At 43.4% G+C, this 17,973-nt stretch overlaps 4 protein-coding genes across 10 annotated transcripts in view; 2 read left to right on the top strand and 2 right to left on the bottom strand.

The window, feature by feature from the left end:
• Positions 1-313: 313 nt before the first annotated feature.
• On the bottom strand, positions 314-5,109 carry selenoo2 (selenoprotein O2). The gene is made up of 9 exons (XM_020099846.2): positions 4,588-5,109; positions 3,313-3,516; positions 3,031-3,208; positions 2,800-2,930; positions 2,282-2,559; positions 2,016-2,178; positions 1,519-1,704; positions 1,258-1,414; positions 314-1,028 (listed from the first exon to the last, which is right to left on the bottom strand). Exons 1-9 carry the CDS (start codon positions 5,019-5,021, stop codon positions 858-860), a joined length of 1,902 nt encoding a protein of 633 aa, XP_019955405.2. The 5' UTR covers positions 5,022-5,109; the 3' UTR covers positions 314-857.
• On the top strand, positions 2,401-12,379 carry LOC109637507 (zinc finger protein 11-like). 2 transcript variants are annotated; one of them, XM_069520072.1, is made up of 9 exons: positions 2,401-2,541; positions 7,083-7,285; positions 7,397-7,489; positions 7,654-7,749; positions 8,059-8,169; positions 8,639-8,762; positions 8,863-9,991; positions 10,133-10,185; positions 10,965-12,379. In XM_069520072.1, the coding sequence occupies exons 2-9, from the start codon at positions 7,136-7,138 to the stop codon at positions 12,203-12,205; spliced, it is 2,997 nt and encodes a 998-aa protein (XP_069376173.1). In that variant the 5' UTR covers positions 2,401-2,541; positions 7,083-7,135; the 3' UTR covers positions 12,206-12,379. The 2 variants fall into 2 exon arrangements, with proteins under 2 accessions (XP_069376173.1, XP_019955466.2); XM_020099907.2 differs by lacking the exon at positions 2,401-2,541 and adding an exon at positions 5,461-5,786.
• A 71-nt stretch (positions 12,380-12,450) lies between these two features.
• apex1 (APEX nuclease (multifunctional DNA repair enzyme) 1) lies at positions 12,451-15,395 on the bottom strand. 4 transcript variants are annotated; one of them, XM_020099913.2, is made up of 5 exons: positions 15,253-15,395; positions 14,171-14,305; positions 13,872-14,035; positions 13,603-13,795; positions 12,451-13,372 (listed from the first exon to the last, which is right to left on the bottom strand). In XM_020099913.2, exons 2-5 carry the CDS (start codon positions 14,232-14,234, stop codon positions 12,858-12,860), a joined length of 936 nt encoding a protein of 311 aa, XP_019955472.2. In that variant the 5' UTR covers positions 14,235-14,305; positions 15,253-15,395; the 3' UTR covers positions 12,451-12,857. The 4 variants fall into 4 exon arrangements, with proteins under 4 accessions (XP_019955472.2, XP_019955469.2, XP_019955471.2 ...); XM_020099910.2 differs by having other exon boundaries at positions 15,150-15,285; XM_020099912.2 differs by lacking the exon at positions 15,253-15,395 and adding an exon at positions 14,678-15,174.
• Positions 15,396-15,446: 51 nt separating this feature from the next.
• osgep (O-sialoglycoprotein endopeptidase) overlaps positions 15,447-17,973 on the top strand; it is a 39,962-nt gene continuing 37,435 nt past the window's right edge. For 2 of the 3 annotated variants that reach the window (XM_069520083.1, XM_020099914.2), the window contains exons 1-3: positions 15,448-15,603; positions 16,383-16,499; positions 16,584-16,703. In XM_069520083.1, the coding sequence (XP_069376184.1) occupies positions 16,385-16,499; positions 16,584-16,703 (235 nt within the window). In that variant the 5' untranslated portion in view covers positions 15,448-15,603; positions 16,383-16,384. Of the gene's footprint in view, positions 15,604-16,382; positions 16,500-16,583; positions 16,704-17,973 lie in introns of all 3 variants that reach the window. The other variant, XM_069520084.1, reaches the window with a different exon arrangement.

Consider the following 17,973-nt stretch of genomic DNA (forward strand, 5'->3'; position numbering starts at 1 on the left):
TATTTGAAAGCCACAGATGAATACAATTATAATTTCCGTGCTCCCCAGAGGATGAATCCTGTATCTGACAAATGGAATTGGAGCACGCCATATCTCTTCTCCATTTGGATCATGCCATAAACCAGTCCTTTTGTTGTGCACCCATCCTCTGTCACATTAAATACACTGTTTCAAACCAATAGAAAAGGCTTAAACAAATGCAAAAATCACCTCATGTAAAAAAGACTTGTTTGGCATGGCCTGTAAATACATAGATTTCAGGGACTTTAAGATATTGAACTATATGTATAGGTTTAAAAAGAGAGAGACAAAGGTCAATTAGATCATTTATTTCAATTTCAGTGTAGAAACAACAGGTCATAATAAACCTGTAAATGATTGAGGTCAGCGTGTTCCTGGTGTTTCAAGCCCAGACAGGTCACTGTGTGACTGGTCATCTGAGCCGTCATACTTCATTTTGTACGTCCAATTCAGTTTGCATATAAGTTACAGTGCATTCATACTCTGAATACTTGCATCAAATCAGCTTTAAGAAATTCACCGAATTATTTGAACTAAAATGATTTATTGACTTTGGTCATGATGCTGTTGTGTTACTCTTTGACACCTTAACACACAGCGGGAAAGACATAAAAGAAAGCAAAGATATATGGCCATACTGATGAACGCAGGAACACGCCAGGTTACACAACACCCTCTCTTCAGGAGGCAGGAGAGACAGTCTGAGGTGGGAATGGACACCAACACTGGATGCAAAGGTATCACTACCTGGCAACCCACGTCTTGTTTGATCGCAAAAACTGTGGCCTATGTGTTCAACCAGCGTAAAACAGACCTCCCTCCCTCCTTCAGAGGCTCTATGAGGATCAGGTGATACAAATCCTTTGAGCCCAGGTAGGAGGTTTCTTGTCATAGCCAACAGTCAAATCCTTCTGCTCCTTTTCTCCACATGCAGTAAATCCATCCAGAGGCTCCAGTCCAGATGTGTCAGAGTATGGGTCCTCCAGAGCTTCGAGGACCCTGTTGACCTGCAGAACAGAGGTACAGATGACTACTATTGGTCCTTGAAGCAAAAGTATGTGTTAATCATTGAAATATTTAAAGATAACCTGGCTGTGAAAGAGCATAAGACAAGATAACGTGCTCATAACCAAGACAAACTAAGAATATAAAAAAACAAGCACACTGTGTGATAAAGGCTGCTTTAAAGAACCTAGAATGTAGGTTTCTACAAAGAATCAATCAAAATCTCCTGACCTCAGAGAAGTCTCCTTTTTCTGCAGCTTGAATTGCATTCTGGGCAATGTAGTTGCGTAGGATGACCCGGGGGTTGTTGCTGTTCATCACACTGAGCCTCTGCTTTTTGATGAAGGACAAGTTACTCGCGTCATCAGACTCTTTGGATAAACGCCTCCTGTTAATTCAGCACAAGAAGATTTATTAATGGTCTCTTCTTAACATCACTCACATTAAAGATCAGTTTTAGTGAGGTGCTCATTAGTGCGTCTTATAGCGTACCTATATCGACTAACCCAGCGAACCCAGTCGTCACGCTGCTTTTCCTTGAGCTCATCTTGATCCGTCTCGAGCAGCTCCTTTAGCCGACCCATCCGCTCCAGCTGCTGGGCCACACCTGGGCTGCCTGCCGCCATGCTAAACATGACCGGGTTGGTTTGTGCCATGGACAAAATCATCGCCAATTCACTAGAAACAGAGAACATGCTGAGGAGAAGTGACCGACACTGTTCCACATAAGGCTGCTACTGTAAACCCTACCTACACAACAAAACAAAATATATTTAACTCACATATTGTCTCGGTAAGACTTTTCCCCCAAATGCTAGCATTTGAAAGAAAAACAAATTAGCTGACAATAAAAATGTGATGGTCTGAAACTGGAACTCTGCTGACACAGGATTAGATGTACAGTCAGGAGTAAATGGTGGGGCGGACAGAGGCTTTACGTTCTCATTACAACTGACAAATGTAAATCCAACCACCATGTACCCCCTCACCGGTCCTCCATTGTTGGCTTATTAGCCACCTTAAGTTCCTCAATAGAGGAACACTGGTGTAGGATGAGGTCCACAACAGGCAACACAGCTTCCCCCTCACAGTCGCCCTCCTCAGGCCAGGGGACACGGCTCAGCAGGCGGAAAGTGTTAGTGAAATCTGCACCTGTATATAGTTGCAGAATGAGGGAAGCCGTTGATATAGAAAAGTTGCACGATGGCTAGACTGTTTTAAAGTTCCATGACAATTGTCTACCAGATCTTTGTACCGGTGTTGTGCATGACACACAGCAGGTCTGATATGAGCTTTCTGTCCTCTGCCTCCTCTCTGTCCACCAGGCCCAGCTTCTTCCTCATGATACTCAGGTAGAAGGCCTCATACGTGGGCATAAAGTCATCGAGGATAGCTCCTGCCTCAGCAGCATCCAGCTCTGAGCCCAATGCTTCAGCCAGGCGAGCCAGGTTCCAGCGGCACACAGATGGCTGGGCTTGGTATGAGTAGCGGCCTCTTTTGTCGGAGGCATTGGAGGTAAAATCTGGATCATAGCTGACATACGAGGAATAGTTTTAATATATAGAAGAATATGATGTACTGGATGGAATGACATTGTTCTTAAAGTAAAGAAATGATCTTCTATCTACTTACTTTACTTCAAAACACATTGTAATCTTACTGAGGCATAGATGAAAATTATGTATATATATTTTCAAGGTTCAACCTTAGGAGCCTAAGAATAATATTTTAGATTGGAAGAAATCTAAATCTCAAGAAAGTGCACATGTTTACCGGTCCATGAAACCGAAAGGGCCATAATCCAGAGTTAGACCCAAGATGCTCATGTTGTCTGTGTTAAGGACGCCATGGCAAAAACCCACACACTGCCACTTGGCCACTAGCTCAGCCGTTCGTGTCATCACCTGGGGATAAACACATTTGATGATAAACCACCACCTTAAAATGAAACCAGCTAAAAATAAGAGCAAAGAAGTTTGCAAAAAAAACCACGTAATTTCTCACCTCTCTGAAAAAAGCCATATTTCTATCTTTACGGTTGCTGTGATCCTGTTGTATGGAAGGAAAGAAGCTGTTAATAACGTAATCCAAGAGCTGAGCGCGAATGTCATGCCGCCCGGCGCTGGGACCCTGCAGGCCTGAGAATTCATCACGGCCCAGAAAGATCTCAAAGGATCCGAACCTTCAAAAGAAATTCAAAAAAGATTCCATATTTTTTCCAGATCCTTCTTTGACAGAAGGTGTTTGTATATTGATGAAAGTCAGACGGCACTTGATGAACCGCACCTGATGAAGGACGGGGCGAGGCGCAGGACCACCGAGCATCGCTCAGGAATCCGCTGGCCACTGTTGAGGGGATCTCTCATGACACAGAGGTCAGAGGTGACGAGGGAGGCCGCACGGGTGCTGGGTGTCCCGAGGGCAGCCATGGCCTCGCTGCAGAGGAACTCTCTGATGCTGGAGCGAAGCACCTTCCTGCCGTCACCATCTCTGAGGAAGATTAAAACGTGGCTGTCACACGTTTAAGAGATCCTCAGCTCTGTTTAGCACATGTCAGGCAGTCTGCAAACTTCACACCCATTGTTTTAACATTTTAAACACTTTAAACTGAGGGATTTACAGAATGTTAAGATAAGCTAAGATAATCCTTCCACAGGGGGGAATGTGTAATATTACAGCAGTTAAAGTCAAAAATAGGCATAAGTAAGTAATTAGTAACATGCAGTACATAAGTGTGAGGATAATTCATATCTGTCATATCTTTCTTTTCATCATATTTTTAACCTTACATAAAAATATAATGAGTGCAATATTCATATCTGTTCATACCTCCCCATAACTATGTATATATTTCACTTTGGCACCTTATAATGTTTTATTATAATGGTTATTGGCACCTTATAGTGTTTTATTTTTTTTGCACTAGTTAATGACATCTGTACTTTATTGTTTTATTTGCACTAGTGTATTGGTATTTGTATTTATAGTTACTCTTATTTTCTGACACTATTGCATGGTGAGTTGCTTGAGGTGCCTGGGATTTAAGATTTTCATGGCCAACATGTACGCTGTATCTGTTGTGCAGCTGACGATAAAGCCTTTGAACCTTGAATTGTAAGGAATATAAAAAACCTCCCATTCAGACACATAAGGTGATTCAGAAAGCTCTGGCACATCGTGTAGGAAAAAGGGGTGGAGTGCGCTGTTTCACAGAACAATGAGTCAGGGAAACTGAAGGAGCACTGCTTTGACTGCAGCTCACAACTGTTGAGCAATGAGAGTGCCACAGTTAAGCTCTTAAGCAGCTCTCCATAGTTAATGCATTCACACTCCTGTGGTGAGTGAGGCTTATTGAAAATGTGCTTTGTCACTTGCTTGAATTCTCTTATTGTATTCTTACTTTTAAGCAATTTAAAAACCTATCAAACATAGTTATATCATAGTTCAACACGAATACAAGACCCATATGTCCTGTTCCTGAGGTGGATTATATTCTAAAGTCATTACCAAATGAGATGGTAGTTGCATGAACAAAATCCCCCAAATGATGACCCACATTACCTGGAGTAAGGTGTGACTCCTGCACCTTTAACCTGAATCTCCCATCGCCCCTGGGAGCCTGACTCCACCTCCCCCAGGTACAGGGCCGCTCCATCCCCCAGCTGACCCGCGAACAGGCCGAACTGATGTCCGCAGTAGCAGTGAGCAGCGGCCTGCGAGCCGGGCAGCAGCCTGGATCCGCTCAGATACTCCGGAGCCCGAGGGTCACTCAACACATCCCGATCACTGAGGCCGAGTAGAGCCAGTGCTGACCGGGACAGCGCCACGAGGTGGGGACGGGGCAGCGGCTGGAGGGTCCTGATCCGGGAGAAACACGCCCCTGGGACGGTCCGGGACCCGGGTTCATCTGTGTCATCCACCGGCAGCTTCCTCAGCGCCGTGTTGTGGAAAGACAAGAGCTCCAGAGCTGTGGAGCCGGGCTGAGAGGACTCCATGAGCCGTCACCACCACAACCATAGTGGATCAAGGATTATGTGAGCCTGGATAAATACGCGTGAACAAAGCCGAATACACACCACCAGAAAATAAACCACAACACAGCGAATAAGGGGGAGAAATACTAATAACTAATAATATGAATAGTAATAATAACAATAGGAAGAAGAAGAGGAATCAATAAAACAATATACAATGGTAGGCTAATTAAAGTATAAAACCAACAAATACATTCTTTGTAAGGGATTTGAGACATCTTTTTTAACTTTAAACGATTCTTTTTCTATTTGACATTGTGTCCTATTAGAGAAGTGTTAAGGAATAGATTCATCCATGTGTATTATTGGTATGATCTTTTATGAAGTCACTTTAAAAGCAGTGACACCGTGAAACCTGTTCCAGTAGCATTATTTTGTAGCAGTGCAAATTATCACCAGGAGGTGGCAGCAGAAAGAAAATACACCTCCTGCAGTATAATACACACGAAGAAGAAGCAGCTCTCGACAACAGTCCAGTATCACGGTGTAAACAATTATCGAGGTTATTTATTCGAAGTGCGTGACGTGTCGTGGTTTCAAAGTGGAAGTGTTGCAGCTGCAGATGAACAGCCTCCTCTGTCACATCCTGTTTTATCCCCAGGCTGATAACAGGAGTGATCGGGTAGTTAGCCTGCTGTGGCTAACCGCAGCTAACCACAGCTAGTGAAACTTTTCTGCGCCGCTATGAGAAGATGGATTTGAGTGTTTTCATGGCCGGTTCCAAAGGTTGGTTCAGAGACGAGCCTACAACGAGTGAAACACGACGCGTGTTTATTATAATAGTTTACCAGATGACTTTCCCCTGTGCGTACATCACAGCTAAGTTAGCCCAGGTGGCTAGCTGACTGCCTTCACTTTGTTTTGAAACGTTATATGACGCGGCACGAACCCTTCGTGTGCACGTTGTGGTGTGAATATCTGCGGTGTGTGTGCAGACTGTACTAACATGGCGAACTTAGCTAACGTTAGAGAACATCGCGGTTCTTGAACACACACTCGAGTGTTGAAGTCCATTAAGGTTGCGTTCAAAGCACGTTGCTGCTACATCATGTTAAACACACAAGAACTATCATCTCACTGAGCAAACACCAGAGATGGGTTGTAGGTTGTAATATTTGCTCATCGACAATTGGAATGAAAACAAGTAATAAAATGGAGACATAATTATCACTGATTATCTTCTTCAACAAATGAGCATAGAGGTGTCAGTAAAAACCCTAATCTGTCTTCCCATCATCAGTTTCTTGAACAATCGTGAACTTGATATTTAAATATTGTCTTTATAGACATATAGTCAGAGTGAGACAATTTTAACAACTTTAACACAATAGTTCCCCCAAAAATGAAAATTTGCTCATTATTTACTTTCCACTATTTAGATGGAGGAGTGGGTGAAGCGTTTGAGTCCACAAAACACTTTAGGGGTTTCAGGGGTGAACAGTGTTGCAGTCAAATCAAACAAAATGGTAGTAAATGGTGACCACTTGTTCAAATGTAGAAAAACAAATAAAAAACCTCCATACTCCTCCTGTGGTGTCAGGAAGCCCTGACATTCAAATTTGACTTGAAACGGTGTCATTGACGTATTTTAAACCTAAATGTCCGCTGTTATCCCACTACATGTTTGTCTCTATGCTCTTGTCCAAGGGGCATGTGATGACATCAGCGAGAATTCACGATAGCCGCTGTTTGAAAGATGTCGTTTCAAGTTAAATTTGAATGTCTGGGCCTATGGACACTTGGTTGACATGACAGGAGCAACATGGAGGCATTTTCAGTTTATTTCTGTTTCATTAAGTTTAAAGAAGCGGGTGCCATTTACTTCGATTGAATTGGATTTGGCCGTTTAGCCCTGAAACTCCGAAAGTGTTTTGTGCGCTCAAACACTTCACCCACCCCTCCACTGGCATAACAGTGAGTAGATAGTGAGTGAATTTCAATTTTTGGGTGAACCATCACATTCAATGCGACACAAACGTGAGCTTAATTCCTCTTCAGGTTGAATGTGCTCTTGTTTTTCAGATGACCCTTTACCTCTGGCATCACTGCGCCTCTTGGTCCCACCTGTGCAGCTCATGACAGCCTCTATGTGGCAGGTGCTGAAAAAACAAGATGTCATGAACTACTGGAACATGGCAGAGTTTGTCTCTTTGGTAACGGACATGGTCCCTGAGCTGCTAATGTACAAGCACAGTACACAGCTGAACCTGGGATTAAGAGCCAGGGTGGGTACGAGCAGAGAACATAACATAGCTAATGTTATATTTTGTTTTCCCAGATGTAGATATGCGAATGCTGGATAATTGTGACGTGTTATTTTTTTTCCTCCTACATAGTATATCCTTGAGCTGTGCAGACGTGAAGAGCTTATGGAAAGTGACTTCATCTTATCTCACCTGGACAAGATTCAATCACACAATCTTACACAGGTAGATTGAAGTGTTTCAGCTTTTACTTTATTTCATTTTACAAAACGATTTTCTTTTTGTGACCCTAAATTTCTGCCTCTTAATATATATATAACAAATTCATCAACATCACATCAGCAGTTATCCCGCAATAAACCTGTAATGATGTTTATGTCTCTATTCAGATGAAGGAATTGGGAGAGGAGGAAGTCACAGTAAACTTTCTTGAGTTGATCCAGACTCTGCTCAAAGGTCCCGAAGAGAGACAAGACTTTTTCTCGGTATGACAGTTTTACTTACACCTCTGTAGAGCCAAATCCAGCTGTTTCCTCTCTAGCTTATGAAGCCACAAATACATTTTATAAGTTTGATTCTTTCAGTGGCACATATTCATTTGTTTTTGGAATCTGGCGGAGGTACAAATAGCAAAGGAAAACTTTGAGACATGTTTGAAATCACAATGCATTGCACAATGTAAAGAAAAAATAATATTTAACGTTCAGGTATTTATGTAGAAATACCAACATTTTGTTTTGTATTTATAATGCTGTAAAACTGGTTTTATAACAATGTCTTTAATTCTTTCTAAGGAGGTCTTCCCTGCAGAGTACGGACCTCAGTATGACAGTGACCTGGAGACCCTGTTTTGCGAGTTTGTCTGTCGACTGACTCAGCTGTTACCTGTTCCTGACATCAAACAAGTAAGAGGTGTCATTTTGGATAAAGTGGTAACACGTGTATAACACTGTGGCAAAGAAAGAACAACTTAACACTACTGGGCGTGGTACTGTTGGGAAGCAGTTAACATTACAGTACAGTTGCTTTCATTGTGGGTCTAATGAAAAATAAGGCTGTGGTTCTGTGATTATAAACTGAAGTCTGCCAAGTGTTTTTTCGTCTCAGACAGGTGGGTGTACAATTTACAAGACAAGCTGTGAAAAAAATACTATTTCAGTTCGGTAGTTGTTGAACTGAGCTAATATTAAATTAAATAGTAATCTCCCATTCTACATATTGTTACAGAATTGAAGCAGAGATAAGATTATGTAGCATATACGTACCATAAAGCGACAGTTACTAAAGGCTACTTGATATCTTACAGGTGGTTAAACTGCATGGTCTAGTTGAATTGGATTTGATGCTATGTTTGTTTCCATCTGTTTCCCTCAGACTATGTTATGGCTTGGAGCTGAACGCTCGGTGTCGGAGGATTGTATAAATTCAGTGTCTAAGTCTACGGAGCTGAAACATTTACTCCAGCACCACAAAGGGTTGGGGCATTTAGAGCAACATGGTAAGTCTCTTCCTGGAACCCCTTCCTATGTTTCACTGTAATTGCTGAAAACACAACTCTATAACAAAAACGTGTTTCCTTATTATCCTTTTTTGTGCAGTTCCACCTGCTAGTATGGGCGAGAGCATCCTTTCCTCCCTCTCTGCGGTTCCTCCTAGCAGAGTGGCAAAAACTACAGAACAACCCAACCAATCAGGTCCACCGCAAGGGCTCAGTGATGAAACACAAACTGTCTCATTTGTGAATAATGTAGAAGTTGAAATAATCACAGTGACAGATTATGCAGAGGTTGAATTGGGCACAAGCACAGACATTGAGCTGGTAATCGAAGAACAATGCTATGAAAGACCAGACAGTTGCGCAATGGCTGAAAACTCCCTGGAGGTGCTTCCTGAAAGAACGACCAGGGAAAAGGAAGTTGATGAAGCAGGGGGAGGAGCAACACAAGAAAAAGTTGAAAGCGGTTTGACAAACGTCATCCAAGCAGAAGTTAAAGAGGACGACCCAGCTTCCTCCCAACACACAGGTCCTCACGACTGCCCGGACTGTGAGAAGAAATTTAAGTTTGCCTCTTCACTAATTGCCCACAAAGTTATCCACACCGGTGAACGTCCCCACCGCTGCAACGAGTGTGGTCGCTGCTTCTCTTTCAGACAGTCCCTTGACAGGCACAGATACACGCACAAAACTGGACGCAAGTACGACTGCGTTATCTGCGGCGAGACCTTCCATTCCTTGTCGGCCCGCACGGAGCACAAACAAACACATATGGAAGACGGTGTTTACGCATGCCAGCAGTGTAACAGGAAGTTCACCTGGGAGCTGGCTCTTGCAAGGCACATGAGAACTCACACCAATGATCGGGCCACTGATAAGCCCACAGGGATCCTTAAGGATGGAGAAGAGGTTGTTGTAAATGATGAAATAGTCTGTGAGGATCCAGTTCAACCGACTGAGTCCGACTGCCAGGTGAAAGCAGAAGATAAAGGTGATCAGGATCCAGAGAATGCAGAAGTCCAGAGCAGCGAGGGCATCGTCCGTGAGTCTGGAAACCTGTTCCCTGAACTCGATAATCATCAAGCCTCACCCCCAGCGAATGTTCGCACAAGCGGGCGCAAACGCAAACCGACCATGAAGATTCAGGTGATAAATTTACAGAAGCGCCTGAGTACGAAGAGGAAAAAGATCACCCGAGTGGACCCTGACCTGAAGCCTTTGCCTTTCAGCTGGTAAAAATATCTGCTCTTATTAACCATCTTTGTTACATCTCACAAAGTGTCTTCCTCTGTTTTTGTGGTTCTGTTTTAATGTATTGGTTATTGTTGGCTGTCAGGTTGACTAAGCACCTCTTGTTTATGTTTCTTTAACAGTGCAGAGCACTCGTATGGCTCACCCACGGTCTCATCAAAGGACAGTAACGAAAGTGAGTGTTCATTTGTTGACATTTGTAGTTGATATTTTCACCACAGTTGGTTTGTCAGAGAGACTAGATAACGTAGGCACCACGCAGCATAAAACAAATCAGTGCAACTGCATAGTGCATTCAATTGAAATAAAAGATGACAAGTCAGTCTAGCTAAAATGATATTGCAAATAATTGACTGAAAAAGTTTTAAATCGTCTTTTATAAGATAAACACACCAATATTTCCTCAATGACTTGTAAGTGATTATGTGATCCAAACAGTTAGATATTAATAGTTAACTTTGAAGAAGTGACACTTCCTTTATGAAAGTGACTGTCAGGTGTTGTTCCTTTACTCTGAAATAATCTGTAATTACAGCAGTTTGTTCAACATCATTATCTTTGAGGGGTCAGTGTGTAGAATTTATCCCCCTCACCACACCCTCCCCTTCCCATAATGAAAGAACCTGTGGTAGTCTTCAGTCTGGGTATGCTGTAAAAAAAACATGGCGGCCTCCGTAGAGAAGACCAGCTCCTGATGTGTGTGTATAAAGTATTTAAATATAACGGGAAGAGAAAACAGAAATTTGTAGAATTTACATGAAAGACACTGGGGAAAACATCACTAGGATAATGATGTGCTTAAGTATGTAGATGTAAGGCATTGGAGAAGGTCTGTGTGTCTATTGTAAAGTAAAGTGAATAATAACATGCTTCTAAAGAGCTTGTCAATAATAAAATAAAGCATTATCCTATTTGAGCACAGATTTTAATTTCTCTCGTACATTTTCTCCTCAGCTGTTTTCTCCTGTCCAAAGTGCTCGTTCCAACACTCGGACGAAGTGCAGGTCCAACAGCACATTGACACCTTTCACTCTGCTGAGACTGAGGAGGACAAGTCCCTTCACCATCTCGCCGATGAACAAGAAGGTTTTAGTTGTTCAAACTGTGAGAAGAGCTTCAAGTTCCAGTCTTTACTCAAAGCACATCAGAGGATCCACACAGGCGAGCAGCCCTTCCTGTGTTCTCAGTGCGGACAGCGTTTCTCCTTCAAACAGTCACTGGACCGGCACAAGCAGACGCACGAGTCCGGACGCAAGTACGAGTGCTTGATCTGCGGGGAGTTCTTCAAGTCCCTGTTGGCTCAGAGGGAGCACAAGAGCACCCACATGGAGAACGGCGCATACCTGTGCTCTGAGTGCGGCCGGGCGTTTGCCTGGAAGTCAGCACTGGTGAGGCACGCCAAGACCCACGGTGAAGACGCCGACAAGCCGGAGCGTCCTTACAAATGCCCTCAATGTAACCTGGGCTTCAGCTGCGCCAGCTATCTCAACAGGCACGTCCAGACTCACCAGGAAGAAAAAGTGCACAAGTGCAACTGCGGGAAGAGCTTTGCCTACCGGGCGGCTCTTAGCGCCCACCAACGCATCCATCAGAGGGAGCGGCCGCACACGTGCACACAGTGCGGCAAGGGGTTCCTCTACAAGGGGGGTCTCCGGAACCACATGAAGATCCACTCAGAGGAGATGCCCTTCATGTGCTCCTTCTGCGGAAAGAGCTTTAAGAGGGAGCGCAGCATGAAGAAGCACGAGCGCTGCCACACCAGGGAGAACGTTTTCAGCTGCTCACAGTGCGACAAGAGTTTTGTTTACAAGGCCACGCTGATCCGACACGAGCTGACGCATTCGGGCGAGAGGCCGTACCTCTGCTCCGACTGCGGGAAGGGCTTCTTCTCCCACGCCGAACTTCTGAAGCACGAGCGCTTCCACACGGGCCACAAGCCCTTCCAGTGCCCCCACTGCAGCAAGAGTTTCACTCAATCATGCTACCTGACCATCCACCTGCGGTACCACACCGGCGTCCGGCCCTACCCGTGCACCGAGTGCGACAAGAACTTCCTGAGTGCGAACCGCCTGAAAAGACACCAGCGAATACATTCAGGGGAAAAACCATTCCTGTGTGGAGAATGTGGGAAGAGTTTCAGACAGTCGTATAATCTGAAAATGCACCAACGAACACATATCATGAAGTTAACATAACTGGGCAAGTCTTGAACTTATTGGAAATGTGAATTGTGTATTATTTATGATGTATATTAAGTGTGGGAGGAAAGCAAAGATAGATGTGCATCTCATAATAAGTGCTAATGACATGTTCACTGACTTCTTTCAGTTACTGGTTGTGTTGAAATTAAAGCACACCGAGCACAGGAATGTTTTACTGATGTATCGTCATGTTACATCCGTGTGAATTGACTCAGAATCAAATAATGGAACAGAAAACGTTTCTACATAAATTCAGGTTTTATTGAGAAGTGGGTGTAGTTATACAACAGAAAATTCAAAAGGGGTTGGAAAGGAAGCTTAAACCTTTTTGCGCTCCAACAAAATACATTTTCTCTTGATGGCAGTAGTTTATTTTAAAACAGTAACACAGAAAAACATGGGGTGGTCTCAGATCAGCAGTAGTGCACACAGAAGCCACGCTGAGACGGTTTTACAAGAATTATTAGAAAAAGCTTTCATGTGAAAAAGAGTAAATGACTAAATTCCTGCAGTACTGACTTTAGTGAATAAATGAGATTGGGCTGCACTTTACAGACAAGAACTTTCAACACTAGCACATGTGATGTTGGTGCCAGGTCAGAAAAGATGTATTGAGAAAACAGTGCAGGAGAGGTAGAGAAGTGACCTACATAGCGATGTGCAGAGTGATGGGGCAGTGGTCGCTTCCCATCGCCTGGTTGCGGATCTTGCTGTCGCACAGGCTCGGCAGCAGGGACGACGACAACAGAAAGTAATCGAGCCTCCAGCCCACGTTCTTTGAGCGGGAGTTCATCATGTAGGTCCAGAAGGTGTAGGCGTTGGTCTGCTCAGGGTAGAGCTCGCGGAAGCTGTCGGTGAAACCGGCCTCCAGCAGCTGGCTGAAGCCCTCGCGCTCTTCGGGGGTGAAGCCTGCGTTTTTCTTGTTGCCTTTGGGGTTCTTCAGGTCGATCTCCTGGTGTGCGACGTTGAGGTCGCCGCACAGCACCAGGGGCTTTTGTATGTCGAGCTCGCTCAGGTACGACTGGAAGTCCACGTCCCAGGTTTTGCGATAGTCGAGGCGCACAAGGCCTCTGCCGGAGTTTGGCACATAGGCGGTCACCAGGTAGAAGTTGGGGAACTCTGCAGTGATGACGCGGCCCTCCTTGTCGTGCTCCTCTTTGCCTGGGGGGAGAAAGAGGAGATTCACTTGACAACTGAAGCAAATACTTGACATTTTCAGTTTAGTAATTAATCTAGGTTTGTGTTTACAGTGGAGATACAGATCAAATGGTTGGCTGGTTAGTTCAGATTGACACCATAACTGGGAGTAGGAGGAAACAGCTACCCTGGCTCTGGCATTAAAAATTCACCTATGCAATGTGATAGAACAGCAAAGTCAAATGGAGACTAACCGATCCCATAGGTCACTTTGAGGGGTTCGGTCTTGCAGAGCATGCCCACACCGCTGTAACCCCCCTTTTCATCGGAGGCGGCCCAGTACTTGTGTGGGTACTCGGGCATCGAGGTGATGTCAGCCGGGAGGTCTTTCTCCGCACACTTGGTCTCCTGCAGGCACAAAACATCTGGAGCCTCCTCACGCACCCACTGGGAAAGAAGAACACAAATGTAAACATGAAGCACACACTTACAGATTGGTCTTTCGGGGTCACTTCAAACTCACATCCAGGCCCTTCTTTTTCACCCAGGCCCTCAGTCCGTCCACATTCCAGGAGGTGATCTTCATGTTGGCGTCTCGTCCATCTTTGCTGGTCATTTTGTCGGGAGGGTCATCGTACAGTATCGGTGCCTCTGGCTCCTTAGCCTTCTTTGTTTTCTTTGCAGTGGCTGCGAGGTGGAAGAGGGGACAGGTCATAATGGAATTGGCCAAGGTCAAAGGTCAGCTACGTACAGTAAAGTTTAATATATAGCAAATATAGGGACAGTGTGTTTTTGGATGAGTTTTAGAAAGTGCTGACGTACCAGGGCTGGTGTCGGCCTCCCCTTCTGCTGCAGCCGCCTCCTCTGCCTTCTTGCCTCTTTTCATACTTGAACTCCCTCTGGTGGCAAACACACCTCGCAGACGCACGACACGCACACACAACAGCACACACGCCGCTGGAAAAACCAGAAGAGGAAGTTAAGATAAGAAGTACCCACGTCTTAAATGCCATAAAGGACAAGACTCGGCCTGTAGAACATAATGTGCAGAGTCAGATTCATAACTCGGTGGAAAATGGAAATGCTTTTCAATGGAAATGACCAACATCAGCTGAAAACATCATGTTCAGCTCCTCGCGTGTATAACGGTTAATACGTCTGCGTGGACTCTGGGGACTTTGTTTATCAAAACATGGTCAGGTCCATGTGCTCCCTACAGTCAGACTGATATACATTTGATGGGCTTTAACATAGTTATCATACATCTTTGATGACCCATGAAGTTTGGTATAAAAGAGCTGTGACTAAGTAAACATTAATATAACTCACTGATCAGTCAGCATAACCAACAGTATTATGGACAATGAGCTCAGAGCAGCAGATAGATCTGTTTCCGACAGAGCTTTGATACGACTGCAATCTTTAGTAATGATCTCCTCAAAGATCCATTGAGATATCGACAGACAGAAACGTGTGCAGTAGTGTCGGCCCCTCGGATTTCCGATGCAAGTCGTCTCTGTGCGGGAGCTCACGGTCAAACTTACGAAACGCGACTCTGTCTGCGATCGGGTGGCTGTGCATTGTTCACAACAAGTTGAATGGAAAGCTAAGCTAATGCTAGCTGCTGCTGCCGCTGCTCCGTGACAAAGAGCCCAGAGCCTGCAGCCCCCGGCCCGCACGCAGAATCAACGGAGTGTGAGCAGATCCGCTGCTTTCACTGCGAATATCCGATTCATCTGTCAATGCAAACACGGAGCAGTCGAGTTTTCGTTCGTGGAGAATGAGATGCAAATAATCTTACTTGTAAGCTGGATGCAAAGAGCGGATATGCGCTGCCAGTCAGTCACTCCCCCACTCACTCACTCTCCCACTCATACACACACAGAGCAGAAAGCAGTCCTCACCACGTGCTTGCTGTATTGAGTGACTGTCGGAACGTATGCCTGATAGAAATCACGAAAATAAAACGCCACGTTTTGTATTTACAACTTCAAAAACGCAATAACGGTCAAATAAAAGTGAAATGACAGTTGTTTAAACACGAAATCTTCTCCTGACACGCTACTGAAGGGACACATTCACTTTGTTTGGTCCAGGCGACCTGTGCAGCCGCCTGGGCGAGGGTCCATCGAGGCTAGGCTCCATGGAGGCTAGGTGTACTTGTAAAAAATAAGCTGCTGTGAAAGTAACTAAATTAAAGTTGTCTGACTTTAAATTGAATTAATGTGAGCAACCGAAGGAACGACTAAAGCCAGGTACACATGTTGTGTTCTTCTAAACAGCGTTAATATATTGTAACTAGGGAAACGGGGTTTTGTCCCTGCTAGCATCACAGCTGCACGGCGTTTTAATTTGGTTCAGTTAAATGTGGAACAGTGTGTAGCCTGTGTTTGCTCTAAAGTATACTTTAGTAATGTAGTTTCAACCTATCGACTACAAACATACACTGTCATTCCTGTCAGGACACCGCATTACATGTTGTTATACCGTTTAAAAGCGGTGCAGGTGAAGGAAGTGTGAGCATCGTCAGTGTTTAATGAGTGTGTTTGTTTGGACCAGTGGATCTGACCAATACAGGAGACATATCAGAATCAGAATTCAGATCAGAATCAGAATTCTTTTATTTGCCAAGTATGTTTGCACATACAGGAAATTGCCTTGGTGTCGTTGGTGCACTACTTATGTACATAAAACAACAATATAAAAAAACAACAATATGTAAGAAATTGAATAAAATAAAATAGAATAAAATAAAATAAAGAATATACATATATACATTAACAGATTAACAGGGTTATGGGCACGTGCTGTGCGAAGGTGCAGAGATTGGTGATAGTGCCAGTAGTATATAAGTATATGAAGTCAGTGGAGTAGTCCCAGTATTTCTCATAATTCTGAGCGTGTCGTGTTTTTGTCCTCGGCGGACATAGACTTGTAAAAGACTAACTAATAGAAACAGACGTGGTGCTTCAGGTGCTCTTAACCTTCAGACACATCAGTCTTCACTGCTCTCTGACGGTGTCTCTCTTTACAGCCATGACTGTGGTAATCGGGTTTGAAGGCAGTGCCAATAAGATCGGGATTGGAATCATCAGGGATGGGGAAGTTCTTTCCAACCCTCGTCGGACTTACATCACACCTCCTGGTCAAGGCGAGTCACATTTCTACTGTAATGCCGTCATGTGTTCACCAGTGCTGTGACAACGTTTTAAAAGTCCTGCATTTTTCCAATCAGGATTCATGCCCAGCGACACCGCCAGGCACCACCGTGCTGTCATACTGACTGTCCTGAAGGAGGCTCTGCAACAAGCAGGGCTGCAGCCTGCAGACATTGACTGTGTGGCGTACACCAAAGGTAACATGACATCCTTTGTGTTCATGTCGTTACAGAAAAATGTGTGTATGTATGTATGTGTATATGTATGTATGTGTGTATGTGTGTATGTATGTATGTGTATATGTGTGTATGCATGTATGTGTGTGTATGTATGTTCATATGTATGTATGTGTATATGTATGCATGTATGTGTATATGTGTGTATGTATGTGTGTGCATATGTATGCATGTATGTGTATATGTGTGTATGTTTGTATGTATGTATGTGTATGTCTGTGTATATGTATGTTTGTGTGTATGTATGTATGTATGTGTATTTTTGTGTACATGTGTGTATGTGTGTGTATATGTATGTATGCATGTGTATATGTATGTATGTATGCATGCATGTATGTGTATATGTGTGTATGTATGTGTATATGCATGTATGTATATGTATATGTATGTGTATATCTGTGTGTATGTATGTGTATATGTATGTGTATGTATGTGTATATGTATGTGTGTGTATATGTGTGTATATGTATGTGTATATGTATGAATGTATGTGTATATGTATGTGTATATGTATGTATGTATGTATGTATATGTCTGTGTATATGTATGTTTGTGTGTGTATGTATGTGTATATGTATGCATGTATGTGTATATGTGTGTATGTTTGTATGTATGTATGTGTATGTCTGTGTATATGTATGTTTGTGTGTATGTATGTATGTATGTGTATTTTTGTGTACATGTGTGTATGTGTGTGTATATGTATGTATGTATGTACATGTATGCACGTATGTATGTATGTGTATATGTGTGTATATGCATGCATGTATGTATGTATGTATGTCTATATGTATGTATGTGTATGTGTGTATGTATGTATGTATGTGTGTGTGTATATGTATGTGTATATGTATGTTTGTATGTATGTGTGTATATGTATGTATGTATGTGTATGTGTGTATGTGTGTATTTATGTATGTATATGCATGCATGTATATGCATGTATGTACATGTATGCATGTATGTGTATTTTTGTGTACATGTGTGTATGTGTGTGTATATGTATGTATGTATGCGTATATGTATGTATGCATGTGTATATGTATGCATGTATGTGTATGTGTGTGTATGTATGTGTATATGCATGTATGTATGTGTATATGTATGTGTATATGCATGCATGTATGTGTATATGTGTGTATGTATGTGTGTGTATGTATGTGTATTTGCATGTATGTGTATGTATGTGTATATGTATGTGTGTATGTATATGTATGTGTATATCTGTTTG

This window comes from Paralichthys olivaceus, chromosome 23 (assembly GCF_024713975.1).
Source record: "Paralichthys olivaceus isolate ysfri-2021 chromosome 23, ASM2471397v2, whole genome shotgun sequence".
Classification (NCBI taxonomy): domain Eukaryota; kingdom Metazoa; phylum Chordata; class Actinopteri; order Pleuronectiformes; family Paralichthyidae; genus Paralichthys; species Paralichthys olivaceus.

Coding starts and splice junctions, on each gene's coding strand:
- apex1 (XM_020099909.2), bottom strand. CDS start 14,929: ATGCACAGCCACCCGATCGCAGACAGAGTCGCGTTTC. Junction 14,306..14,892: donor CGCAGACAGAGTCGCGTTTC/GTAAGTTTGACC, acceptor TGGTTTTTCCAG/CGGCGTGTGTGCTGTTGTGT. Junction 13,373..13,602: donor CAAAGTGACCTATGGGATCG/GTTAGTCTCCAT, acceptor TTCTCCCCCCAG/GCAAAGAGGAGCACGACAAG.
- LOC109637507 (XM_020099907.2), top strand. CDS start 5,753: ATGGATTTGAGTGTTTTCATGGCCGGTTCCAAAG. Junction 7,490..7,653: donor AATCACACAATCTTACACAG/GTAGATTGAAGT, acceptor GTCTCTATTCAG/ATGAAGGAATTGGGAGAGGA. Junction 8,170..8,638: donor CTGTTCCTGACATCAAACAA/GTAAGAGGTGTC, acceptor TGTTTCCCTCAG/ACTATGTTATGGCTTGGAGC.